General features: G+C 47.1%; 1 protein-coding gene across 3 annotated transcripts; it reads left to right on the top strand.

Moving 5' to 3' along the window:
• Positions 1-531: 531 nt before the first annotated feature.
• SERTAD4 (SERTA domain containing 4) lies at positions 532-11,557 on the top strand. Of its 3 annotated transcripts, none has more exons than XM_046683686.1 (4): positions 532-663; positions 5,641-5,832; positions 7,074-7,189; positions 9,020-11,557. In XM_046683686.1, the coding sequence occupies exons 2-4, from the start codon at positions 5,658-5,660 to the stop codon at positions 9,794-9,796; spliced, it is 1,068 nt and encodes a 355-aa protein (XP_046539642.1). In that variant the 5' UTR covers positions 532-663; positions 5,641-5,657; the 3' UTR covers positions 9,797-11,557. The 3 variants fall into 3 exon arrangements, with proteins under 3 accessions (XP_046539642.1, XP_046539643.1, XP_046539644.1); XM_046683687.1 differs by lacking the exon at positions 532-663 and adding an exon at positions 728-1,020; XM_046683688.1 differs by lacking the exon at positions 532-663 and adding an exon at positions 5,023-5,129.
• The last annotated feature ends 9,171 nt before the right edge of the window (positions 11,558-20,728 follow it).

Raw genomic sequence — 20,728 nt, 5'->3', positions numbered from 1 at the left:
ACACAACAACAACAAAACTAAACCAAATAAAAAACGAGGAGACATCTCAGAAGGTTGCAGAGCGAATACATTATTCGGCTGGAACCAAGCCGCCAGGGCTGGGGCGGGAGCCCGGGAGCGCGTGGGGTCTGGGCTGCGGGCTGGAGCGGGGCCCGCGTGTCCCCGGGCACCGGGAGGGGAGGGGAGGAGAGCGAGGAGGGCGGGCGGGAAGGAGGGAAGGAGGCAGGGGGCGGGCTGGGGTGGGGGTGAGGGGAAGGCGCCCCGTGTGCTGCCTGAGGAGCGGCGGCGGCGGCGGGAGCAGAGGGAGGGAGGGAGAGCGGGCGCGCTTGTCATGTTGCCTCTCTCACCCTGGGGGCATCCTGCAGAACCTCTCCTCGGAAATCCACGGGGAAATGGCAAACAGGATTGACGGGTTTCACACGCTCCTCGCTAGACAGAGCCGCTCATTACCATAACCGTCTGCAGCGACGGCGGCGCAGCGCCCCAGTCGCGGCGGCAGGACCTGCCGGGACCCTCGCCCGCCGCGCACCAGCGGTCACCGCCGATCGGACTGCCGGGCCGGGACCGGCGCGAGTGTGCACCGGCGGCCGGGCTGGCGCCGATCCCAGAGCGGACAAGCGGCAGCCCGAGCGCTGCGGCCGCCGCCTCCCGGCTGACCCCGCGGTAAGAGCCGGGCCGGGCGCGGGCGGCGGGGCGGAGGGCCAAGGCTGGTGGGGGGCGAGGCCGGTCCCCCGGGCGTCTGCTCGCGCGGACCTGCACCCACGCGGCCTCCCGCGCGCCCTCCTGGCACCAGGCCTACGCCGGGGTCACCGACTAGACGCGCACCGGCCGCCGCGGGATCGGGGGCGGCGCGAGGGCGAGGGCACAGCTGGGCGCAGAGGCGGCGCGGGCTTTTCCCGGGGCTGGCGTGCGCCGTGGCGCCTCTACCCGGGCGGGAACTGCCGCCGCCTCTAGGGCTACTCCGGCTGCCGCCAGCGCGCACCGAGCCGACTCAAGGGGCGAGTGGCGACGGCAGCTCTGGTGAGACCTCAGGGTCCTCGGTGGCCGCTTATTCCCTTGCCCTAGGGGACGGGGGTCTGTAGGAGGGATGCCCCCGGTCTGATCGCCGCGGCGCTTGGCAGGTGGGGAGGAAGGGATTGTGGATGTCAGGAGCGCGCGTTTGCAAGAAAAGGGAATAGCTGCAGGAGCTGACACCTTCTGTCCCCCCTGCCACCTCCGCCCCCGCACTCTCCTCCCCGGCAGCCGAGCCGCGCTGCGGGCGGCGGCGGCTCCCCTGTCCTCAGCTCACCTCCCCGGCGGGCTCGGCTGCTGCCCGCCTGGTCCACGCCTCCGCCTCTCTCCTCCCTTCCTCCCCTCCCGCCTCCTCGGCCCTAGCAACTTTCCGGAGTGCCCGGCTGGGGCCGCAAAGGCTGGGGGAGAGGCAGCCCCGCGGCTGAGGGGGGCGCGGACAGGGCGGACGCCTGCGGGAAGCGCCGGCCGTGTCCCCGCCGCCCGCGTCCAACGGTTGCGCAGGGCGCTCCCGCAGCCGCGGGCTCCGAGTGGGTTTGGCCGGCGAGGGAGGGCCGGGCAGGCATCTGCTGCGGGCTGGAGCGCGGGGCCGGGGCCAGCCTCGCCAGAGCCCTGCCAACCGCCGTGACTCATTTCCTTGGAATCCTACCTTAGGTGTTTATTTCCCTTAGAAGGAAACTTGGTTTAAAAAAAAAAAAAAACAGAAGAAGAAGAAGAAAAGAAAGAAAGAGTAATAATAGCTCTTATTCTTCAGGAGAGGCGCACGGCTCTGGCACAGTGGAAAGACAACTTGCCTTTGTTCCCAGACACTTGGGGTGTTGTTTACTTTCTCCTGCGGCCGGCGGCCAGCAGAGCTGGGCTGGCTGCCCTGGGGAGGGGATCAGGGGCTGTGGCACCGATCCCTGGGGGTGTGTCATGTGTGGGAGCATGGACGAGGTGGCTGCTGTCGGGTTCTCCAAACTTCGGACCCCAGTCTTGGACCTGGGATGGGGAGATCTGACGCCGGGGCTCGGAGCCCAGGCACCCCCTTGGCCCCCTCAGGCCCAGAAACCGCATTCCCAGCGCCGCGGGACCCGGCCTAAAGCTCTTGGCCTTTTGGAGCTGCAGCTGAGAAATGTACTTCCCAGGGCAGACAGGTGTGCTGCAGGGACTGGCAGAAAAGCAACATCTGTCTATTTAGAAGGGTCGCAGGATTTTATTCTGCTCACCCAGCCCCTTCCACTACTGGACAAGCTGTGAAGATCCCGTGAGGGACAACGAGGTCAAGGGTTTGATTCCACCTGGGCAGGACATTTAAGACTGGCAGTGTCAAAGGTGCATTGAAAATATCAGGCCTTTACCTCTCTGCGTTTCAGTATTGGGATCAGACCTCTAATTGCTATAATGCTCTTAATCAAATGTTCTCCAATTTCCAATGATGGATGGGGGTAGGGGTGGGCAAAGAATGACCAGGAGCCCCTGTCAGATTCAAGGTGCCACTGAATATGTAGCTACCTTGTTCCATGTACCAGCCACTCCTGTTAGCACCATCATGGCTCCCAGGAAAGGACAAGCTGAACTAATCTGGAAAAACCAAATTGTATAGAAATGCCTGGTAACTGTACTACAAACATTTGCCGGAAAAGCTTGACATTTTAGCCCTCAGCCTTCTGGGAATGCTTGAGGTGTCATTCCACTACATGCACTTGGCTGACAAAACAAGACAGGCAGGAGCCTGAGAATAACAGGTTAGGGCCTTTTCATTTTTTGTTTTTTAAACCCATGTATAGACAAAACACACTTTAACGCCCTTCTTTTGAATCCACTGACCTCTGATGTTAAAAAAACAAATTTTGCTGTAAAAGTACATCTTTGTCACTATATTTAATATTAATAGCACATAAATTTGTGGATTTCAACTTGTGAATTCAGTAGCAGAATTATAATGTAAATCCCATCATGCAGAGAATAATGACAGTTTGGATCCATATGTATAATACAAATAAAGAATCCTGTGAAATTGGTGCTTAGCGCCACATACTCCAATTTTTCATTTCTGTTAAACTTGCCTTCTTAATTTGTTAACATTCCATTGTAAATAGACTAGGAAGACTCAGTTGCAAATTCTCCTCCCCGCTCCTGAATAATCCCCTCTCATTTATATTTTGTTCAGACTTACATAAATCACTTGTGGAACTCAGCCTCTCCAGTTTAGGATTTTGTGTGTAAAAGTTTCCAATTCAAAAAAGAAAAGCTTACTGAAATTAGATATCCTAAAGGAAGCAGCAGCCAAGATTAAAAACGATTATGCCATGTTTCAAGTTCAAATGCATAATGATAGAATTTTACGTGCTGGAAACAATACTAACAAATAGAAACACTGAAATCCTTAACAACCAAAAAAGTTACAACAATAAGTCATTAAAATGTAAACAAACTCTTAGTAACATGAAACAGCACAGGCCCCATATAATGTCCTATTAAACAGAGGTAATTGCTGTGAGGGGCCTGCAAATGCTTTACTCTCTTAAGTGGCATGGATTTGTCAACCTGGTTAGGTTTATGTGTAATACAAGTTCGACACAGGCAAAAAGCTTGGATCTTATTCCCAGAATCCAGCACAAAAGTGAGTGTAAATTTCAAGCTGGAAAATACTGTTGGCAGTCCATAAGAGAGGGCTACTGACTCAGAAAAAGCTATAATTCATGTGCTTCTGGCAATAGCACTTCCTGATACAATTGTCTCTTAGAATAGGTTAAGAAATTGGACCATTTCATGGGAGTCTTCCAGGAAATAAATTATCATGAGGTTTGATACCTTGTTTGGATGCTGAGTTTGAAGGGTGATAGACAGAATGGCTTACTTTGTTAAATCAGTCGTCTAAATTTCTTGGTTCATGACTCAAGGAACAAAATAAATGGCTTGCCCCACCACTTCTTTTTAGAGAATGAATTGAACCTCTTTTTTTTTTCTCTTGTAACAAGATTTTCTAATAAGTGTTTGCTGCTGCCTCTATGGAGGGCATTTTACAAAAGAAGGCCTAGATGTTTTAGCAGCCCAAATCAGCTGGCTCTGAACTCCAGCCACTGACCTGGACACCTCCCCTGTCTGTCAGAAGGGCTTGCTTCATTCTTCAATGCGGTTGGGACAGAATTCAGGATCCAGAGAGAAGCCTGGGTGAAGGATGAAATCATTGCTGCCAAGAGCTGCCCTGTTAGCCAGAAGGACATTGGCACTTTAATGAAGCCATTTCACTTTCCCTGGTGTTTTTCCTCGCTTTTACCTGGAAGTGGACCCTTGTTCTAACATGTAGGTAATACTAATCTCCCCTGAGAAAATGGTAGATTCAACCTTTCCCCCAAACATTACGAGCTGTATAATTTGGAGAAGAAAGCAAGAACTAGACCCGTAGTGTATATCTGAAAGACAATCAATCTTCAGAAGGCAGGCCTGACACCACTCTTTGTGACAGTTCTTTAAACGGCAAAGTGAGAGAGCGGAGGTTTGGGTCTCCTAAAGGAATCGTGGTTAATAGGCACCGAGGCTGCTCTGCTGTCACCACTGATCTATGGCCCCAGGTCTTTTTACTTTAGTTTCAGAGCCTCATCTCCCTTGAACTCACTCTTGACCCTAGCTTGAGCCCTACTTAGGACCAAGTGAAGACACGGAGCCCACATGGAAATGGCCACCACCACCTGTGTTAGGGAGGAGCCCAGGTCGCATCACAGACCAGGGAGGCTCCCAGTCCCCATGCAGGCCCTGGGGGAGGACGTGAACTGGCGAGAAGGGCAATGGTGTGTTGCCTCTTGGAAAGTTCCTGCCTTGTGTCTGGGCTTTGCAGTGTAAGGAGTTGTCGGCTGCCTCTGGCCCTGAAGCCCTGGCTCCTGTTTAATATTCTGCCTGCTCCGCTGATGTTGTGCTTGGCTCCTGTGGGACTGCAACTCACGGCTTGAAACTGGAGCCAATTTTCTGTCTTCATCTCTCAGTGTTTTGACTGGAGGCAGATCCAGTTCAGGCCGATCAGGGCTGGTGGAAACAACTACCAAGTGTGTCTCTGTCTGCTTTGCTTTGGGAGAAGAAAGTGGAGGGAGCCCCAGAATGTTGTAGAGGAACTGGCCCTGCGGAAACGAGAGGAGGAGGGGGTAAGGGGCAGCGGAACAGACCGAACTCGAGAGCATCAGTAGGGATTACGGTGGAGATTTCTGCCTCCCCCACCCTTTTCTTTTGATTGATTAGCGGATTTCATCAAAGGAGACTCTCCGGGGATTGACTAGAAAATTGATTTTGCCTTGTTAATAGAAAGGAAGCGCAAGGGTTTTGGCCTTGCCTCTTAGCGGTACATTTTCTGCAGGAAGGTCAGGAGGAAAATGTGTTCGGGAGGCGAAGCAGCTGTCTCGAAGAGGGCTGAGGGGAATCTGAGAACAATAAGAAATGGGGTTTTAAAGATCCGCCCATGAAATGCAGATTGCTGAACACAGAGGCTGAGCTAATCGCAGCAAGAGAGTTTGCTGAGGTTTTCTTTGAAAAAATAATAAAATGTTTCAGGGTGAAGGGGAGGACCGAGCAGTAAAAGTTTCCCAAAGCAAAGGAATGAAGATGCCAAGGCCGTCCCCTGGCTTGCTCTTGATTAGGGCTGTTTTCTTTTTTTTTCAGGTCTGAGGCTGTCAGAGATGACTCTGGTTCTGTCCATGAATAGATTCTGCGAGCCCATTGTCTCAGAAGGAGCTGCTGAAATTGCCGGGTACCAGACACTATGGGAGGCTGACAGCTACGGAGGCCCGAGCCCCCAGGGGCCAGCACAGGCTCCTCTGCAAGGAGACCGGGGAGCTGGTCCCCCGCTGGCAGGTACTGCCCTTGACCTTCCTCTGCTGCCCTCTGAGGCCAGACTGGTGGGCGGGGGTGGTGTCTGTGGCGCCCTCCTGAGCTGAGAGAGCGCCTGCTCCAGGGACTTCCCAGGCTGCTTGTACACCTCTTGTGTGTAAGAGAGCCCGGGGCTCCAGGGAGAGGACCAGAGGTGGCATTTAAATTGCATTCAAATCCGAGTCTACATATGCTTTTCCTTCCTGTATGTCATGTGTCTATATTTTTAAGATAACCAAACCAGATTTTGAAACTCTTGGATTTTGGTTTTCTACCCTGTATGGTTCTCTCAGAGCTACACAAGCCCTAGTGGCCTTGACAGTGAAATCTTTATCCCAAGAGACAGAGAGGAATCTGCACTTGGGGCCAGCAGCTATGTGTCTCTTCTTTTTATTAAACACGCAATTGGCTTTGGTATTGTAGGAAAAAATATTTTTCAAAGCCCAGAAAACAGAAATATGTTCTTCCGGATTTTCTTTATTCTTATATTCTAAGGTAGGTTCCTTTGGATTTTTGTGTAGTACTAGCAATTAAAAAAAAACAACAACTATTTTTTGGCCAAAAAAGGTATTCGTTGAAGTCTGTTTTTGCTGAAAAGGATTCAAAGCTGTGGTTTTTAAAAATTAGACCCTACTTTTATTCATGGTTGACATGTTAAATTTTTGAGAGCAAAAAGGGTTTTGTTACCCCAAATTTTAATTTACAATTTTAAAAATTTGAATTTCATCTTTTGAAAGAGGCAGTGTTATAAATCCAAAGTGTAGGTAATGATGTGTTTACTTACCTAGAGCCAAAAATATTTTAAAGTCGTTTGGTTATGAGTGCCTACAGGTAAATATGTATACATTTGAACAGTGGTGTTATGTTATCATGGATTTAATTAAACAATTGAATAAATACTAATATTATCTCAGAGTTGTTACACTCCTCCCCTTTGAGAATTTTGCTGTTTGCCTGTGCATAGAATTAAGATTCTGAGTATTTAGTAAATGCTGAAATATGTCATTTTCCTGTATAATTGTCTAGAAATCCTTGCCTGGCCTGGGTCACAGGTTTCCGAATGATAGCAACTATTAAGACAAATGTTTATTTTTAATCACCACATGTACAGACAAATACGTAGCCAAGTTATCTTCTAGAAGGAAAGGAAAGGAAAGGAAAGTATTTTGTTTGGAGAACCTCTGGCAAACCGCATGTCATTTGTCATATCTGATTTATTACCACAGGATCACATTACAGGGGAATTTCAAATCCTATAACAACATCCAAGATCACATACTTTAAGAGGAAGTATGTGGAAGAAGAGGATTTTCACCCACCACTCAGCAGCTGTAGCCATAAAGTATGTTTTTTTAATAGTCATTATTTTTATTAAGAGTTTAAGATACTAAGTAACAGTCGCTTGATCCAGTTCCAGAAATTAAATTGTTCCACCCAAGCAATGAAAATGAGCCACTTCTCAAGCAGAGCAATATTAATCGTTGTCACTTTTTTGGGTCCTGTGTTATTTTTCACGAGTATTTGAAGAAAGAGCTAGCAAGAGCTCCTCTGCTCAGAAATAACAAAATTATATAATCCATGGAACATCTTTTTTACTAATGATTTAATTTTTCTCAAATGGCATTAAGGGTTGCGGTGATTCTGCACTTTCACATACGCAGAAATGCACTTCTTCTTTCCTGACATGCTTCCCCTTTCTGAGCTCGAGCTCCTCTGGCTGGTGCCACTTCTGTGTGTGCTCACATTGGGGTCGTTACTCAGGGCTTTTCCTGACCTCTTAGGAGTGGACTTTGAATGTGGGCACAAAAGTAGAAAGAGGCACTTCATTGTGCATTCATTACATATGTTTAGTTTGTTAAAATATATAATTCATTCCCAAGAAAAGACCAAAGCTAACTTTTTTGCATGTATAAGAAGAAAATAATGGGATCGGGAAAGTGCACAGAAGTATGAAACTGGCCATCTAAGCTTTTGCAATACCAGTTCGTTTTCCTTATGGTTATCTTCCTTCAAAAACTATCTGCTGATTTAATCAAGGAGGGTATAACCTAGACCATGGTTATCTGAAATACAGAGAGGATTTTTAATTTTTTAATACATCTTCCTCTCCCCTATCCCCGTCCTTTCAATGTTGCTTTGACCCTGCTCAGAAAAGGACATTAGCGTGCATCGGCAGGTGCTGGGCTTTCCCCTGCATGGGTAGTTCCTACCTTTGGTCAGCCTGGGCTGGTTTAGTTTACAGCTCCTCAGGTTCTGCTACCAGTTGGTTTTTTTTATGACCTGGAAGAGCTGGACCCCAGGACACAGCAGTTTATTTCCTTTTTAGTTTCTATGCTGTGGTTGTAGCCATTTTCCAGTTGCTGCTGGATTTGTCCCATCACACAGTGATGGTATCACACAGCTCAGGAGGGAGTCCTCTCATTTCCTCTCTCTATCTCTTCTTCTGCCAGCCCCAGAAGGAAACCTGCTTTGGTCCTTCAACTGACAGGTCCTTGTAGGGTCTGAGCCTCACTAATTATTCTTGTCCCCTGTCAAGCACGGATAATTGCAAGTATGAAACCCAGAGGGACAGCACTGAAAGGCAGATCTCATGGCTCCTTGATGGCTAGGCCAGGGTTTGAAGTACACTCATTATGACCTGCATCTTGGCATCTTTTTAAGAACATTTATTGATGTGCAGTGTATATGTCTGTGTGCATGTGGTTGGTATACACACACATGTAAGCACAAGTATCATAAGAGTACAGCTTGATGCATTTCACAAAGGGAACATATCCATGTCACTAGCATCCAGATCAAGAAGCAACAGAACTAGCAACCCAGAGCCTCTCCTTGTGTCCCCTTCTAGTCACTACCTCTGTGCCCTCCAGGGAAACTGCTCTCCTGACTTCTAACAGCACAGATTAGTTTTGCGTGTTTCGGGATTCCCTTCACGGGCCGTAAAAGAGTGAACAACCTGACCCGTCCCTGCTGAGGTCTGCATTGTGGCTGGATTCCCTGGTGCTTGACCACGCCAATGAATCAGGAACAGGGGACGGCATGCTAAATGAACCTGGGGGAAACAAGACCACCACATTCCCAGACCTGGAAAACTGCCAAGAAAGAAATGTGCTGTGATAATATTTGTCTATAGTCCATTTTCTAAGTTTTCTCTTCCTTTTTTGATTTTTAGACCATCTCGATTTTTGAGGAGCGAGCCCACATCCTTTACATGTCCTTAGAAAAGCTAAAGTTTATCGATGATCCTGAAGTGTACCTCCGAAGATCTGTCCTTATAAACAATTTGATGAAAAGGATCCATGGAGAGATTATCATGCAGAATAACTGGTGCTTTCCTGCCTGCTCTTTCAATGGCACCTCTGCCCAAGAGTGGTTTATGGCTCATGACTGTCCTTATCGAAAACGACCGCGGATGGCCAAAGAGGAGTGTGAAAAATTTCATGCCTGCTGCTTTTACCAAGAATGTGGTGGTCACTACCTAAATTTACCCCTTTCTGTCAATGCTAATGTCGGAAGTGCCTCCACCACTGCCTCCTCTTCCCCCTCCTCCGCTTCCTCCTCATCTTCCTCTTCCTCTCCCCCTCTGCCTTTACCGAGTTGTTCCCACCAGGTGGATTTTGATGTAGGCAGCGCACCTATTTACAAGGGTGATGACCAGATACCTGCCAATGAAATCTTTGTTACCAATATCAGGTCCCTTGGTGTTCAGGAAAAGGCCAAATTAAATGATGAGAAAGCAAATAATGACACCAACAGGGATGGCGGCCCCCTAAGCCATGAACCTGTGGGAAATGACCTGGCTTTTGAGTGCAAAGGCCAATTTTATGATTATTTTGAGACTGGATATAATGACAAAAACAATGTGAGTGAGTCTTGGAAAAAGTCCTTAAGGAAAAAGGAGCCTTCACCAAGTAACAAACTGTGCTGCGGCAAAGGAAGTAACATATGAGCCATCTTTTCACCGAAACTTTGAAGCATGCACAGCATGATCAATTAGCTCTCATAAATTTTATTTTGAATGGATTTTATAGTTTTGTACAACTGATAAAATTATGCCATGAACATGCCGTGTCGTTTTAATGCCTGGAGAGCAGATTGCATAAAACATCTGTATAGTCGGCATCAGCAAGCTACTGATCAATGTGGTGATTTTACCAAGAAAACAGTTGACTTAATGCTTAAAACTACACCTTAGTTTTCCTACAGAAGAGATCGGTAGATTAGACTGGGGGACGATGTCTCCTTGTGATATTTCCTTTACCCCCAAGGAGCCTGTCACTAGCTAAGAAACTTCAACATGTTTGCCAATTAATTAGGTAGTTATTTGGTAAGCAAATCAATATAACCAGCTAAGGATGTCTGCTTTTTCTATATGATGCGGTATTTTTGCTGAACAAAAGACTGAAGACAGGGAGCTGGATGAAATGGCTTCATGGTGCTGTTAAGTATTTGTATTTAACAGTCTTGTGTGACAGATGGAAATAGGATGTAACGTAATGAAACCCACCTGTCTAGGGGTGGCAACGAACAACACACGTGGAGGGTGACCCCTGCAAGTTCTTGGCAAGTTCTTGGCTTGCCTGTGATGGGTGATGAGGCTTTTAGAGAGGTGATACAGGGCGATTTTTGGTGCCTTACTTTATCTTAATTTTTGCCAGTGTGAAAATTAAGGATAAATCAGAGTTACAGCAGGGATTCAACAAACAGGAAAAAAACAAAAACACAGGGTGGATCAATATTGTTTGGAAACTGTTAACTTCGAGCTGTTGCGTTCAACTTTTGATTCGACATCTCTATTCTTCCTTTATTTTTGATGCCCAATTGCTTTTGGATTTGGCATTTTTAGAAAGGGATGGAGGAAACAATAGAGAGAGCTGTTAGAAACCAGCACTAGCTGCTTGAGCTTTTCTATGGCAACAGTCTGTTGCTGGGGTCTGGGTTTTTTGGGTTTTGGGTTGTTTTGTTTTGTTTTGTTTTCTTGTCCGATGAAGTTCATGAACCAGTGGCATGCATTATACTTTAATCTGTTTTGCATCATTTCACTCGTTTAGATTATAAACGCATGTGGTTTTTTATATATGACTTTTGCTGTTAATTAAGAAGCACAATGTTAATAAATGATGTGGTGATCAATAAGGTTTTATCTTAAAGAATGTAAAGATTTGAGTTTTTGGAGAGTTATTTTGGAGAAATGGGACTCAGTCAGCAATCGCTACTATGTATTTGGTCAACGTTTTTCTCAATAATTTCTTTAATTTGTACATTTGCAAGAGTGTTCAGAGTGCCACTCTGACCATTCTTCCTTCCACTCCGGCCAACTCCTCCTGCTAAACCGTATTCCAATTTCCAAGGTTACTAATTGACTTGAGCCTACTTAAACAATGCTTCACAGGAACCAAATGCCAAAAGGAGGAAATAAGTAAGTCCTCCCAGTTTCTCCAAGATAAAGCTTTTTTTATTATTGCTATTAATATTAAATATAGGTCTCATTCATACAGTGTATGAGTAGGATCATCATTTGGACAATGTCCACAAGGACCAATTTTTAAAACATGTTCTTGTGTTATGGCTAAATAGTCTAGTAATGTTTTGTCCTTTATTTTCAATATTTGATAAATATTTGATGTTGAAAACTTAGATGATAGATGCTTGTATATGAATGTGTTGTTGTAATAAAGTGAGGTTTTCTTGATATATATATTTATTAAAATGATCAAAATTCATTGATTTTCTTATTTTAATGATTATCGGCTTATGTTTCTCTTTTCCATTGCTCTTTCTCCTTTAAAAAACTCAAGATGTCTAGAAACTGTGGTGGGCCGTGGCCACACATGAGTTTTCAATATGCAAGAGGCCAATAAAACCCTTGAAGAGGCCAATCTGACAGGTGTTTCAGAATGGTCCTAGTTTGTAGGTTTAGATTTCTGTGGATTAAGAGCATAATGTTAGTAAATGATGTGGTTGGGGATCGATAAGCTTTTATCTGAAAGAATCTGAAAATTTTAGACTTTGCAAAATTTCTGAAAAAAATAGCATAATATGAAGCCATCAACACCGAATCCTAGTCAATTCCTTTAGGAAATGTCAAATTGTCAAGTGACCCTTATGTAAATGGCTCAAATAGCCACAGATCATTGCTAGTAGTGTTCCCTACAGTTCTGTATTAATGTTATCCTTAGAGGCTAATATTTTATTTGATAAGAGGGGAAAGCTAGTTGGAAACTAATTAATTTGTTAAATGTAGCATTCTTATTATGAGTGTAATATATCATGGAGATTTAAATATGAAAGAAAGGACTGATCCTTTCGCTTCTTAACAGCCCCCAGCATTCCCAGATAATGTTTTTCTTGATGGGCAAAGCTGTGCCATGATGGAGTTGGTGATTCTCCACGGCATTCACCTGAGCTGCAGCTCAGGCATCTGCTCAGTAGAACCCTCAAAAGCGTTTCTGTAGGTTGAGTGGGGCCTTTGAATCCAGCAGCACTAAAATTTGTAGATGTCAGTCATCAAGTTTTTGTTTCTAGGATATTTCCTGCTAAAGAAATACTTAAAAAAATAACTTTTCTCCCCCAACCGAAAAAAAAAAATCCCTAAACACCTATCCAATAACAAAAATTTTTCTGTTGTTGGCATGAGAGCATTGGGACCTCCCATGTGCCTGCCTTGTCATTTCTACTTAGGAGATACTAAGATTTTTCCAGAGTGGTCAAGGCATCCCCTTCATTGTAAGTTAAATCTATAACTGGGTTCTGTAGTTATATCCTCAGAGATTGGAAAAACTAAGACACCCTCCACCTCACACTGCTGTCTACCCACCTGGAAGTAACACGTTTTCCCATTGCTGTGCTTGGCTTTAAGGAAAACCTGATACAGCAGAATCCAGACTTTTACAAGTTAAATGAGGGGAAATCTTCACTTAGGTAAATGGCCCAGCTCCCCAAGAGTACTTTTAATTGGTATTCCCCTAGGCATCTAGGTACATGTCATTAACCAAGTCATTAACCTTTGCCTCTGGTCTTTCCTTTCTAAAAGTGGGTGATTGTAGAAGATTGTCTGGCAAAGGCACTTAAAAAGAGCAACAGTATTATCATCATGTGTTGCCACTCTTAAAATCCTATTACTCTATACCTCACCTTGAAGGGACAAGGTTGCAGGCCTGAGGACGGGGAGGAAGGTAGAACCACTCAATACTGGTAGAAGTGACTATACGACAACGAATCAATAATTAGGGTAAAGCATCTTTGGCATGGTCTTTTAAGACAATAGAAATTTAGAACATTTACATACAGCTTTGTTAAATAAATGCTGAAGCAACTGAATGAACATACTTATTTTCAGAGATCATAGTTACCTCCGTCAAAGTGTGGCTCCCCACCCTCCAACCATGAGCTTGTATCACAGCTCCACGCGATTGCTTCCTTTCTGTATGTCAAGAAGAGAGCCGAGAGGAACTTGCCGAGCTCATGGGCGCCGAGAGATGCCAACACCACAACAAATATCAGACAAGGATATAGGGATTCATATGGGAGGCAGCTAGACTTTTATATCCCTCAGACGAATTGTGAACAGGAAATATTTTTGAAAATAATTAGTTATTCAAATCTGTTTTTATGACAGCCCCTTAAATTTGAAGTCATTTTGTCCATGGTTGAGGTTATCACATTCCTGACAATTTTGCTAGACCTTTTCAAAAACAAGGATCCAGCATGGCATTAACAATGATAATTTCAACTAGATGCAGAACGGTCCCACGAAGAGAACAAAATCAATATTTAAATAATAAAAGAGACATTGTATGGTTTCTAGTAATTCATTGTGAGATTGCTGCGTTTTGATTCTGTGGTTTAAAATAAATGCATTAAGGATCTTTTAAGTTACTACACGATGCCTCCATTGCTTTCTTAGAGCTATAACGTGTAAGCAAGCTATATTCTCTTCACATGGCTAAAACTTCCCCATTTTATGTGATGTAGCTACATGACCTGGGGTGAAACAGTTACTGGTTTAGAGATTGCTTCCAGCCCTGTGTACATGCCATATTTTAGCTGGGAGAACTCACTTAGGAAAAGCCCTTCAAAGATGTAAGTTATGAACACTTGAATCTCGCATCCTGCCATAAAGTGCATCAGCAAGTGAGTTTAATAAAACATGTTGTTTAAAATAGTCTGTAATTTCCTGTTTCTGCATTTCCCCTCAGTATCTGTGACAGGCTGAAGAACGATGACTAAACGAAGGGAATTTACACAAGCTAGTCTGGTGGTGTTTGCAAACCATCGCCATGAACTTCATCTTCTTTGGTAAACAATTCTCTGGTGGGCTGTGTATGGTTGGTTTTTTTTCCCTTGGTGTTGCTCCAATTTGTTAATTTTGAAAATGCAAACTACTTATTCATAGCCTGGAAACACCTGTTTTTGACCACAGTGAAACTGATAGAACGTATGGAGATGAATTAGTCATTTCTCGTGTAATTTCCCATGTTTCTCAACCCCATTTTTATAACTGTTCCCTTGATTTAAAATAATAAAATCTTATAAAATGCCGTATCTTGAGGGAAGAGCACACATAGAAAAGAACTTGCAGAGACATAAATTCTGATCTTGCTTCCTGCCAAGATCCCAAGACAGTGGACAAGCAGCAAAATTTGGGAGAGGAGGGGCCCGACTCCCCCCAAGGCCTGTGCTGCCTAAACTGGCTTGGCCTTCAGCAGGCACCGCCGCCATCCTGGTCATTCCGTGGGAGCAGCTGAGGCCAGGCCTCAGGCATGTGATCCTCTACTCCCCCTCTGATTGGTCAGATCACACAGGAGCCTAGCCCAGATACTAGAGACAGGGTGCTCTTTCTGCAGATGCCTTCTGAGGTGACTGTGATGAGCTAAGCTCACATGTGACATAACCCTTGTATCCTGGCAATCAAGCAGTGAGCAGATCTCTTTGCAATGCCTCTAGCACAGCACTCAGGCATCTATACCATCCTCAAAACTCAAAAAACTCCAGTGTGCATGATAAGCAAAAGATGGAGAATGACAGGCTACGAGGCAAGGGATTTCAGCAAAAAGTTAGGAGTTGATCTTTCATGTAGTAGAGTGGAAGAAGTCTGAGAAATACAGTGCTCCACATGCACTGCAGAGTGAATTCACTTTCTTTAAGGAAAAGTCTGAAGATTAAAAAGGAAAGTTGACAGATTTTCTTTTTTTGGTCAAACTGTCTGAAGACAGGAAAAACCATTTCAGAGACTAAAGGATTTCCTTCGTGTTTTTGCAGGAGAGAGAAATGCTTGTCTGCCCTTTATGGGAGTTGGGAGGGTTTCTCATGGTTGTTCTCCAAGTCCTTGGATGCTGTGCTTTTCACTAAATCCACGGAACTGTCTTTGTCACTAGGTATCAGCATTAACCCAAGGCCCCTCTCTCCTGTTCAGTTCAGGCACAGCGTTGGTGGGTTTCTGGTGAGACTGGAATATAGCAGAGGGTTGAGTGTGTGGGATGTGAAGTTACACTTCCTGGACGAAAATCCCAGCTCTGCCACTGTAGCTGTACAACCTTGGCCCTGGCCAGAAAACCACTTGACTTCCTGGTGCCTCGATTTCCTTGTCTGTGAAATGGGGTGGCATACTGTACCCACCTGGAGAGGATGTCAGGATTAAAGGCTTTCATATTGGGAAAGTGTCTCCACCTTGCCTCGGGGCACATTAAGTGTGTGCAATACCAGTGAGCCTCTATGACTTCTCCACTAATGTCCCTGGATGCCCGAAGGCTGGACCTGACAGTCCCACATCCTCCTTTTCATGGAAAGTCTTCTGCCTCCAGGATCTGTACAGTGACCTTGAAACTAAATAGGGGGGTGGTGTCAAACCTGAGGACCCAGGACCCTTCGACAGCTATAAGAGTAGTCATTGGTCATTTTAATATTCCAAAAAATTTACTGGAAATCAGAAAATTTTAAATTTCTTAAAAGCAGTTGCACCATGCCAGATTTCTTTACCTTTGGAATTAAATCAGCTCCAGGTTAACACAGTTAGCAGAGACTGAGAAGAAACTCTGACTGCGAAAATGAAGGCAGTATCCTTAATAAATGCAATTTATTTCGTAGACAGAATCTTTCAGAACATTGGCTATGTCAAGGGAATGAGAGCTGTCGCTTATTAGTGAAAAGGTTAAAAACCACTAACCTCTGACTCATCACCAGGATTTGCCAAAGTTCAAGTTTATTCAATTACTGTCTTAAATGATTCTCTTAGATTTATTTTTCACTCGGAAGAAATACAGTATTGAGTAAATAAATTTGGATAATTTAGACAAAGCATTATTTCCAGTACTCCTTTGTCAGATAACGGAGGCCGATGCAGTCTTTTCAGGATAATCATAACCTTGAGGATGTTGCCTATCAAAAAAAAAAAAAATAGGATATAGTTTTTACCTATAAGATCTAAGTTTTAAAAAGCAGATCAGCTAGGGGGTGGCTATGCCTACTTCAAAATCCCACCCCTTTCTATGTTGCCTTTAAACTCAGAGCCCAACTGATGGCTTCAAAATAGGATTCCACTTACAAAAGTACATTTCCATCTCAATTTTTCAAGAGTATATATTTTTCCATAAGGCGAGGTATACCTGTAGTGATGCTTGCTGATTGGTGGGTCTGAAATGAGAACAAAACTGACCCATATGGTTTGAGAATGAGAAATAGGTACTAGAGTGTAAGGAAAGAAAATGCAGTGTTGCACCATGATGGTTCCAGGACTTCTCTGAAACAGGGTCACCTCCTACCTACTGGATCTCATGATTGGCGCCATTAGTTGCCATTTGAGCCAGCTGAGAGAGGCACTGGGAGGCCAGGACACCTCAACCTGCCCAGGGAGATTCAGGCTGGCCATCTCCAGACCTTTGTCTTCTCTGTGTGTGGAAATTATGCAGCTGGAGTAGATTTTTTTATTTTCCAGTGGGTAGGATTCCAACCAGTAAGGATGATCAATTAGAATTCTCAACCAGTCCAGCCTTACCTAGCTGGTTTTAGCCAAAATGACTTAATGTACATGGGCCTTGAGGGATGGGGGTGTGGACATCTCTCAGTCTGGAAACAGTATTGGTCCCCGCACAGAAAGGATCCGTGAGGAAATCCTGGGGCCATCTGTCTATCTGGACGTTGTAATGAATGAATAAATAGATGTGTGCTAGGAAGAACCCTGAGATGGAATTTGCGAGAATTGATTGATTTCCAACTCTTATTCTCATTATGGATCAGACAGATTTAACCCAATCATTCTAAAATTTTCTAACTTTTATTTTTCTAATAGTCTATTGTATTTGTTTCTGATCAAATGACTACTGTTTCTGAACAACAAAATTGTAACCAAGTTAATGTGGAAAGCACTAGATTAAGAGTTAGGAGACAGCTACCCGCCCAGCTCTACCATCTACTAGCTCTACCACCACCCACTAGCTAACCATCAACAAGCCCTTAACTTCTTTGGGTCTTAATTTCCCATCTGTCAAATGATAAGGCTGCACTCAAAGACTGGTGCTTTCTGGCCCTAACATTGGTGAGTCTAACAATCTGCATCTTTCTGAAGATTTTCACTAGAATTTTCTGCACTTGTCACCCCTACTTTTCCTTCCCCAGGATGCCTTTTTTTCCTTCCCCGTAAAACCGAGAAACTGCTTCTGAATGTTTCCTAAAGGATAAATCTCTGAGTATTCCTGTCCAGAAGGATTGTTTTCTGCATATGGCTGCTAACCTATTGTCTGAAATACATTCCTCCGGATAGGCCATGCTCCCCTGCGGTGTCTCAGTACTGTTACCCGCCTCTTCCCCAGAGAGTGCCCCCCCACCCCCCTTAGCCCATTAGCTCCACACATCCGGAGCCAGCCAGGCACAGCGCTGCTCCTCCTGGCACAAGATTGTCCTCCCCTTCAAGCAACCAGCCTGCCTGCACCACGCAGGCAGGAGAGCCCACAACCCCCTTCTCTCTCGTGTTTATGAGTAATAAAATAGCGGACTTTCCCCCTTCTTTTTATGAAGACAGTCCTTGCAGCTGTGACTATAACTGTTGTTGGGTGTTTTTTCATACGAGCCAAGATTATGGTCCCATAACCCAATTAGTGTCATTTGGTGGTGGTCCAAGTGCTTCCCCTGTACGAGTTTTAATTTGGGGATCCCCGGAGGCTGCACTCCACATCTGTAGCCGGCCTGTTCTTCCTCTCCCCTTATTTGCTCGAGGTTTATGGGAGGATTAGCTGTGTGGTCTGGGAGGCGGCTGCTTCTCTTTCATCCGCACGGCTCTCGAGCCGCGGAGGAGCCTTTTACTTTTCATCAAGCCCTGGCACCTGGAGGGCGGGCAGCCGGGGCGACTGGAATGAATCAGTGGATGCCCTGCAGGCCCCGGGGGGCGCGGCCCTGCAAGCAGGGGGAGGGGAAGACCAGGGGAAGGCTGCCCATTGGGCGGCTCTCCACCCGGCCAGACTGGGCCAGACTGGGATCCCAGGCGCAGGGCGCGGAGCAACCCCCCCGCCCCGCCCCCACTCCCTGGCTGGCGAGGGCTCGGGGCGCTCATTGTGCAGGCAGCTGGCACCAGCTGGGAAGGGGAATTAGCATAACAAAGAGCCGGAGCGAGCGCCGCGCGGCCCGGCGGGGGCTCTGCGGAGCGCCCCGGGCTCGGAGAAGCCGCGCTGTCACCGACAGCAGCACGCCCCAGGCCGCCCGGCCGGAGACCCTGGAGCTGCGGGGCCGGCCCCCATCGTGGGCGTCCGCACCAGCACCGGGTCTGCTTGGGTCCCAGCCGCCGGGCTCGCCCGGAGAAAACAGTGGGTGTGTGTCCGTGACAGCGTGAGAGGGCGTGTCTGTGTGTATGGGTGAGTGTGTGCATGGGCGTGCATGTAACTGGCCGTGGGCATGTGAGTGTGGTGTGACGGGGCCACCTGCAAATGGGAGGGGACCCACCAGCTCATTTCCCTCTGTCCTCATCAAGGCCTCTTTGTTTATTCCTTCCACCGGTTCTCAACTCTGGCTGCTCTGCGGAACACCTGAGGAGCTTTTAGAAAGCACCCAGGCCCCGGCCCCACCCCAGAGACTCGCGAGTAATTGGCGCCTGCTGGGCTCTCCAGCGCCGTATTTCTTAGCCGCCCGCGCTGATTCCGACCTGCGGCGGAGGCGAGAACCGCGGCGCCGGGTGCTGACCAGCAGCCGCTAGCGCCCAAGAAAGACCCAAGGAGAGGCCGCCGGGCCTTGGAGCTTTTCCTTGTCCTTCCTTGGCTGAGGTCAACTGCGCATTCTTCCGACAGTAGCGCTTCTGTTTCGAGCCTCCAACTGGGCAACTCCACCTCCGTTCTTGTATAATCCTTAGAGCTGCCCCGTGGGAAGAAACTGTCCGGAAACTAAGGCTCAGCTAAGTGTCACAGAAGGTCACAAAGCTAGTAATTCGGCCAACCGAATTGGAGCCCACGTTCTTTCCACTGTAATATTTTAAAATAAAAAAGCCACCGCTTTTTAATGCGCTGCCAGACCTCAAGCCGACCAGGTCCCTGGAAGGACACTGGAGGGAAAGGGGGTCAGGGCGCAGCTGAACCCACGGCCTGAGAAAACAGATACGGCCCAGAAGACGACCCTAGAAAATGCCCGGGGTCTTTCCTCCAGCCCCGACTTCTGTGCCCATCTTTGACTTGAGTCGCCCCTCCTCACTCCCCTACCCCGGGGATAGCGAAAATGTCCTGATCCAGCCCCTCCAGACTCCGGCTCCCAGCGCCCTCCCTGCAGGAAGGATGATGACGGCACCAGCCCTTCGCCATCCCCCGGGAGCTGTTGGCAGCTGCGCAGCCGGGGGCTGGGTGGGGAGCGGGCAGGAGGAGCGCCGCGACCGGGGACTCGGGGACCGGGGTCCGGGCACTGGGGGGCTCCACCTCCGCGCCTCGGGCCCAGCGCCTGGGTTTCGCCTCGCTGCACCGCGCCCGCTTCGTCCCTGCGGGAGCTGGGCGTCTTTGAAGCCCCTCACGCGTTTTGTGACAGGAGTTCCTTGTCTCGGCTTCCTGAGCAGCCCTCCCGGAGAGGGAGGAGAGAACTGAAATGAGCTGCCGGGCTCTGCCAGTCCCAAGCTTCCCCATTACCCAAAGGGATGCGTTTCTACCACTGCAGGCTCCATCAGGCGCCTTCAATCGCCCGGTTCCAGACAATCAAGGGGCCTCTGAGGTCACCCAGGCCCACCCACACCCTTCTCACAGTCTGGGAGACTGAGGACCAGGGAGTTGAAATGACTCTGGAGGTTTCACAGCCCTCTGATTATCTGCCCAGCTTTGCTGGGCCGCACCAGGCTCCTTGGTAGGCAAACTCCGGGGCTTGCTTACCGGGGCCGTATTCTACAGTAAGACCCCTGGTGCTGGGGGAAAGAGCAGCCCTAGGAATGCAGGCAGCACACGGTCCTGGCATGTCCCTGGCGAAGGACAGGGTTGAAATCCTGAGCCCCTAACCTAAGTGCCACCCCTTCTGAGTTCAGGAGTGGGGCAGGTGAACTGGTGGCCCAAAGAGGCTGGTGGTGGCTGCTGTTATTATTATTAAGAGTTCAGAATTCTCCTAGGTTCTAACAACTGTGTTCATTCTCAATAAATGGTTTCTTAATAATCATTTTAATTAGCAAAAAGGCTGTCTTATTAAAGCTAATTAAAGGCAATTTGGGAACCTTATTTTCATACAATCATAAAATTAGAGAAACAAGAGGCTGGAGAAATAGGGAATGTCTCAGCCTTTCTGCAGAGGGGGCAGGAAGGAGCCGGGAAGGGAGACCCTACCCCCAGCCAGGCCTGCAGGGTAGGAGTGCCCAGTAGTGGGAAGAGCCCTCAGATTTGTGTGCAGACTCATACCATGCCGGGGCCCAGCTGCACGGGAGGGATCCTCTGTCTGC

This window comes from Equus quagga, chromosome 13 (assembly GCF_021613505.1).
Source record: "Equus quagga isolate Etosha38 chromosome 13, UCLA_HA_Equagga_1.0, whole genome shotgun sequence".
Classification (NCBI taxonomy): domain Eukaryota; kingdom Metazoa; phylum Chordata; class Mammalia; order Perissodactyla; family Equidae; genus Equus; species Equus quagga.
This window is presented reverse-complemented; position numbering and strand designations above follow the sequence as displayed.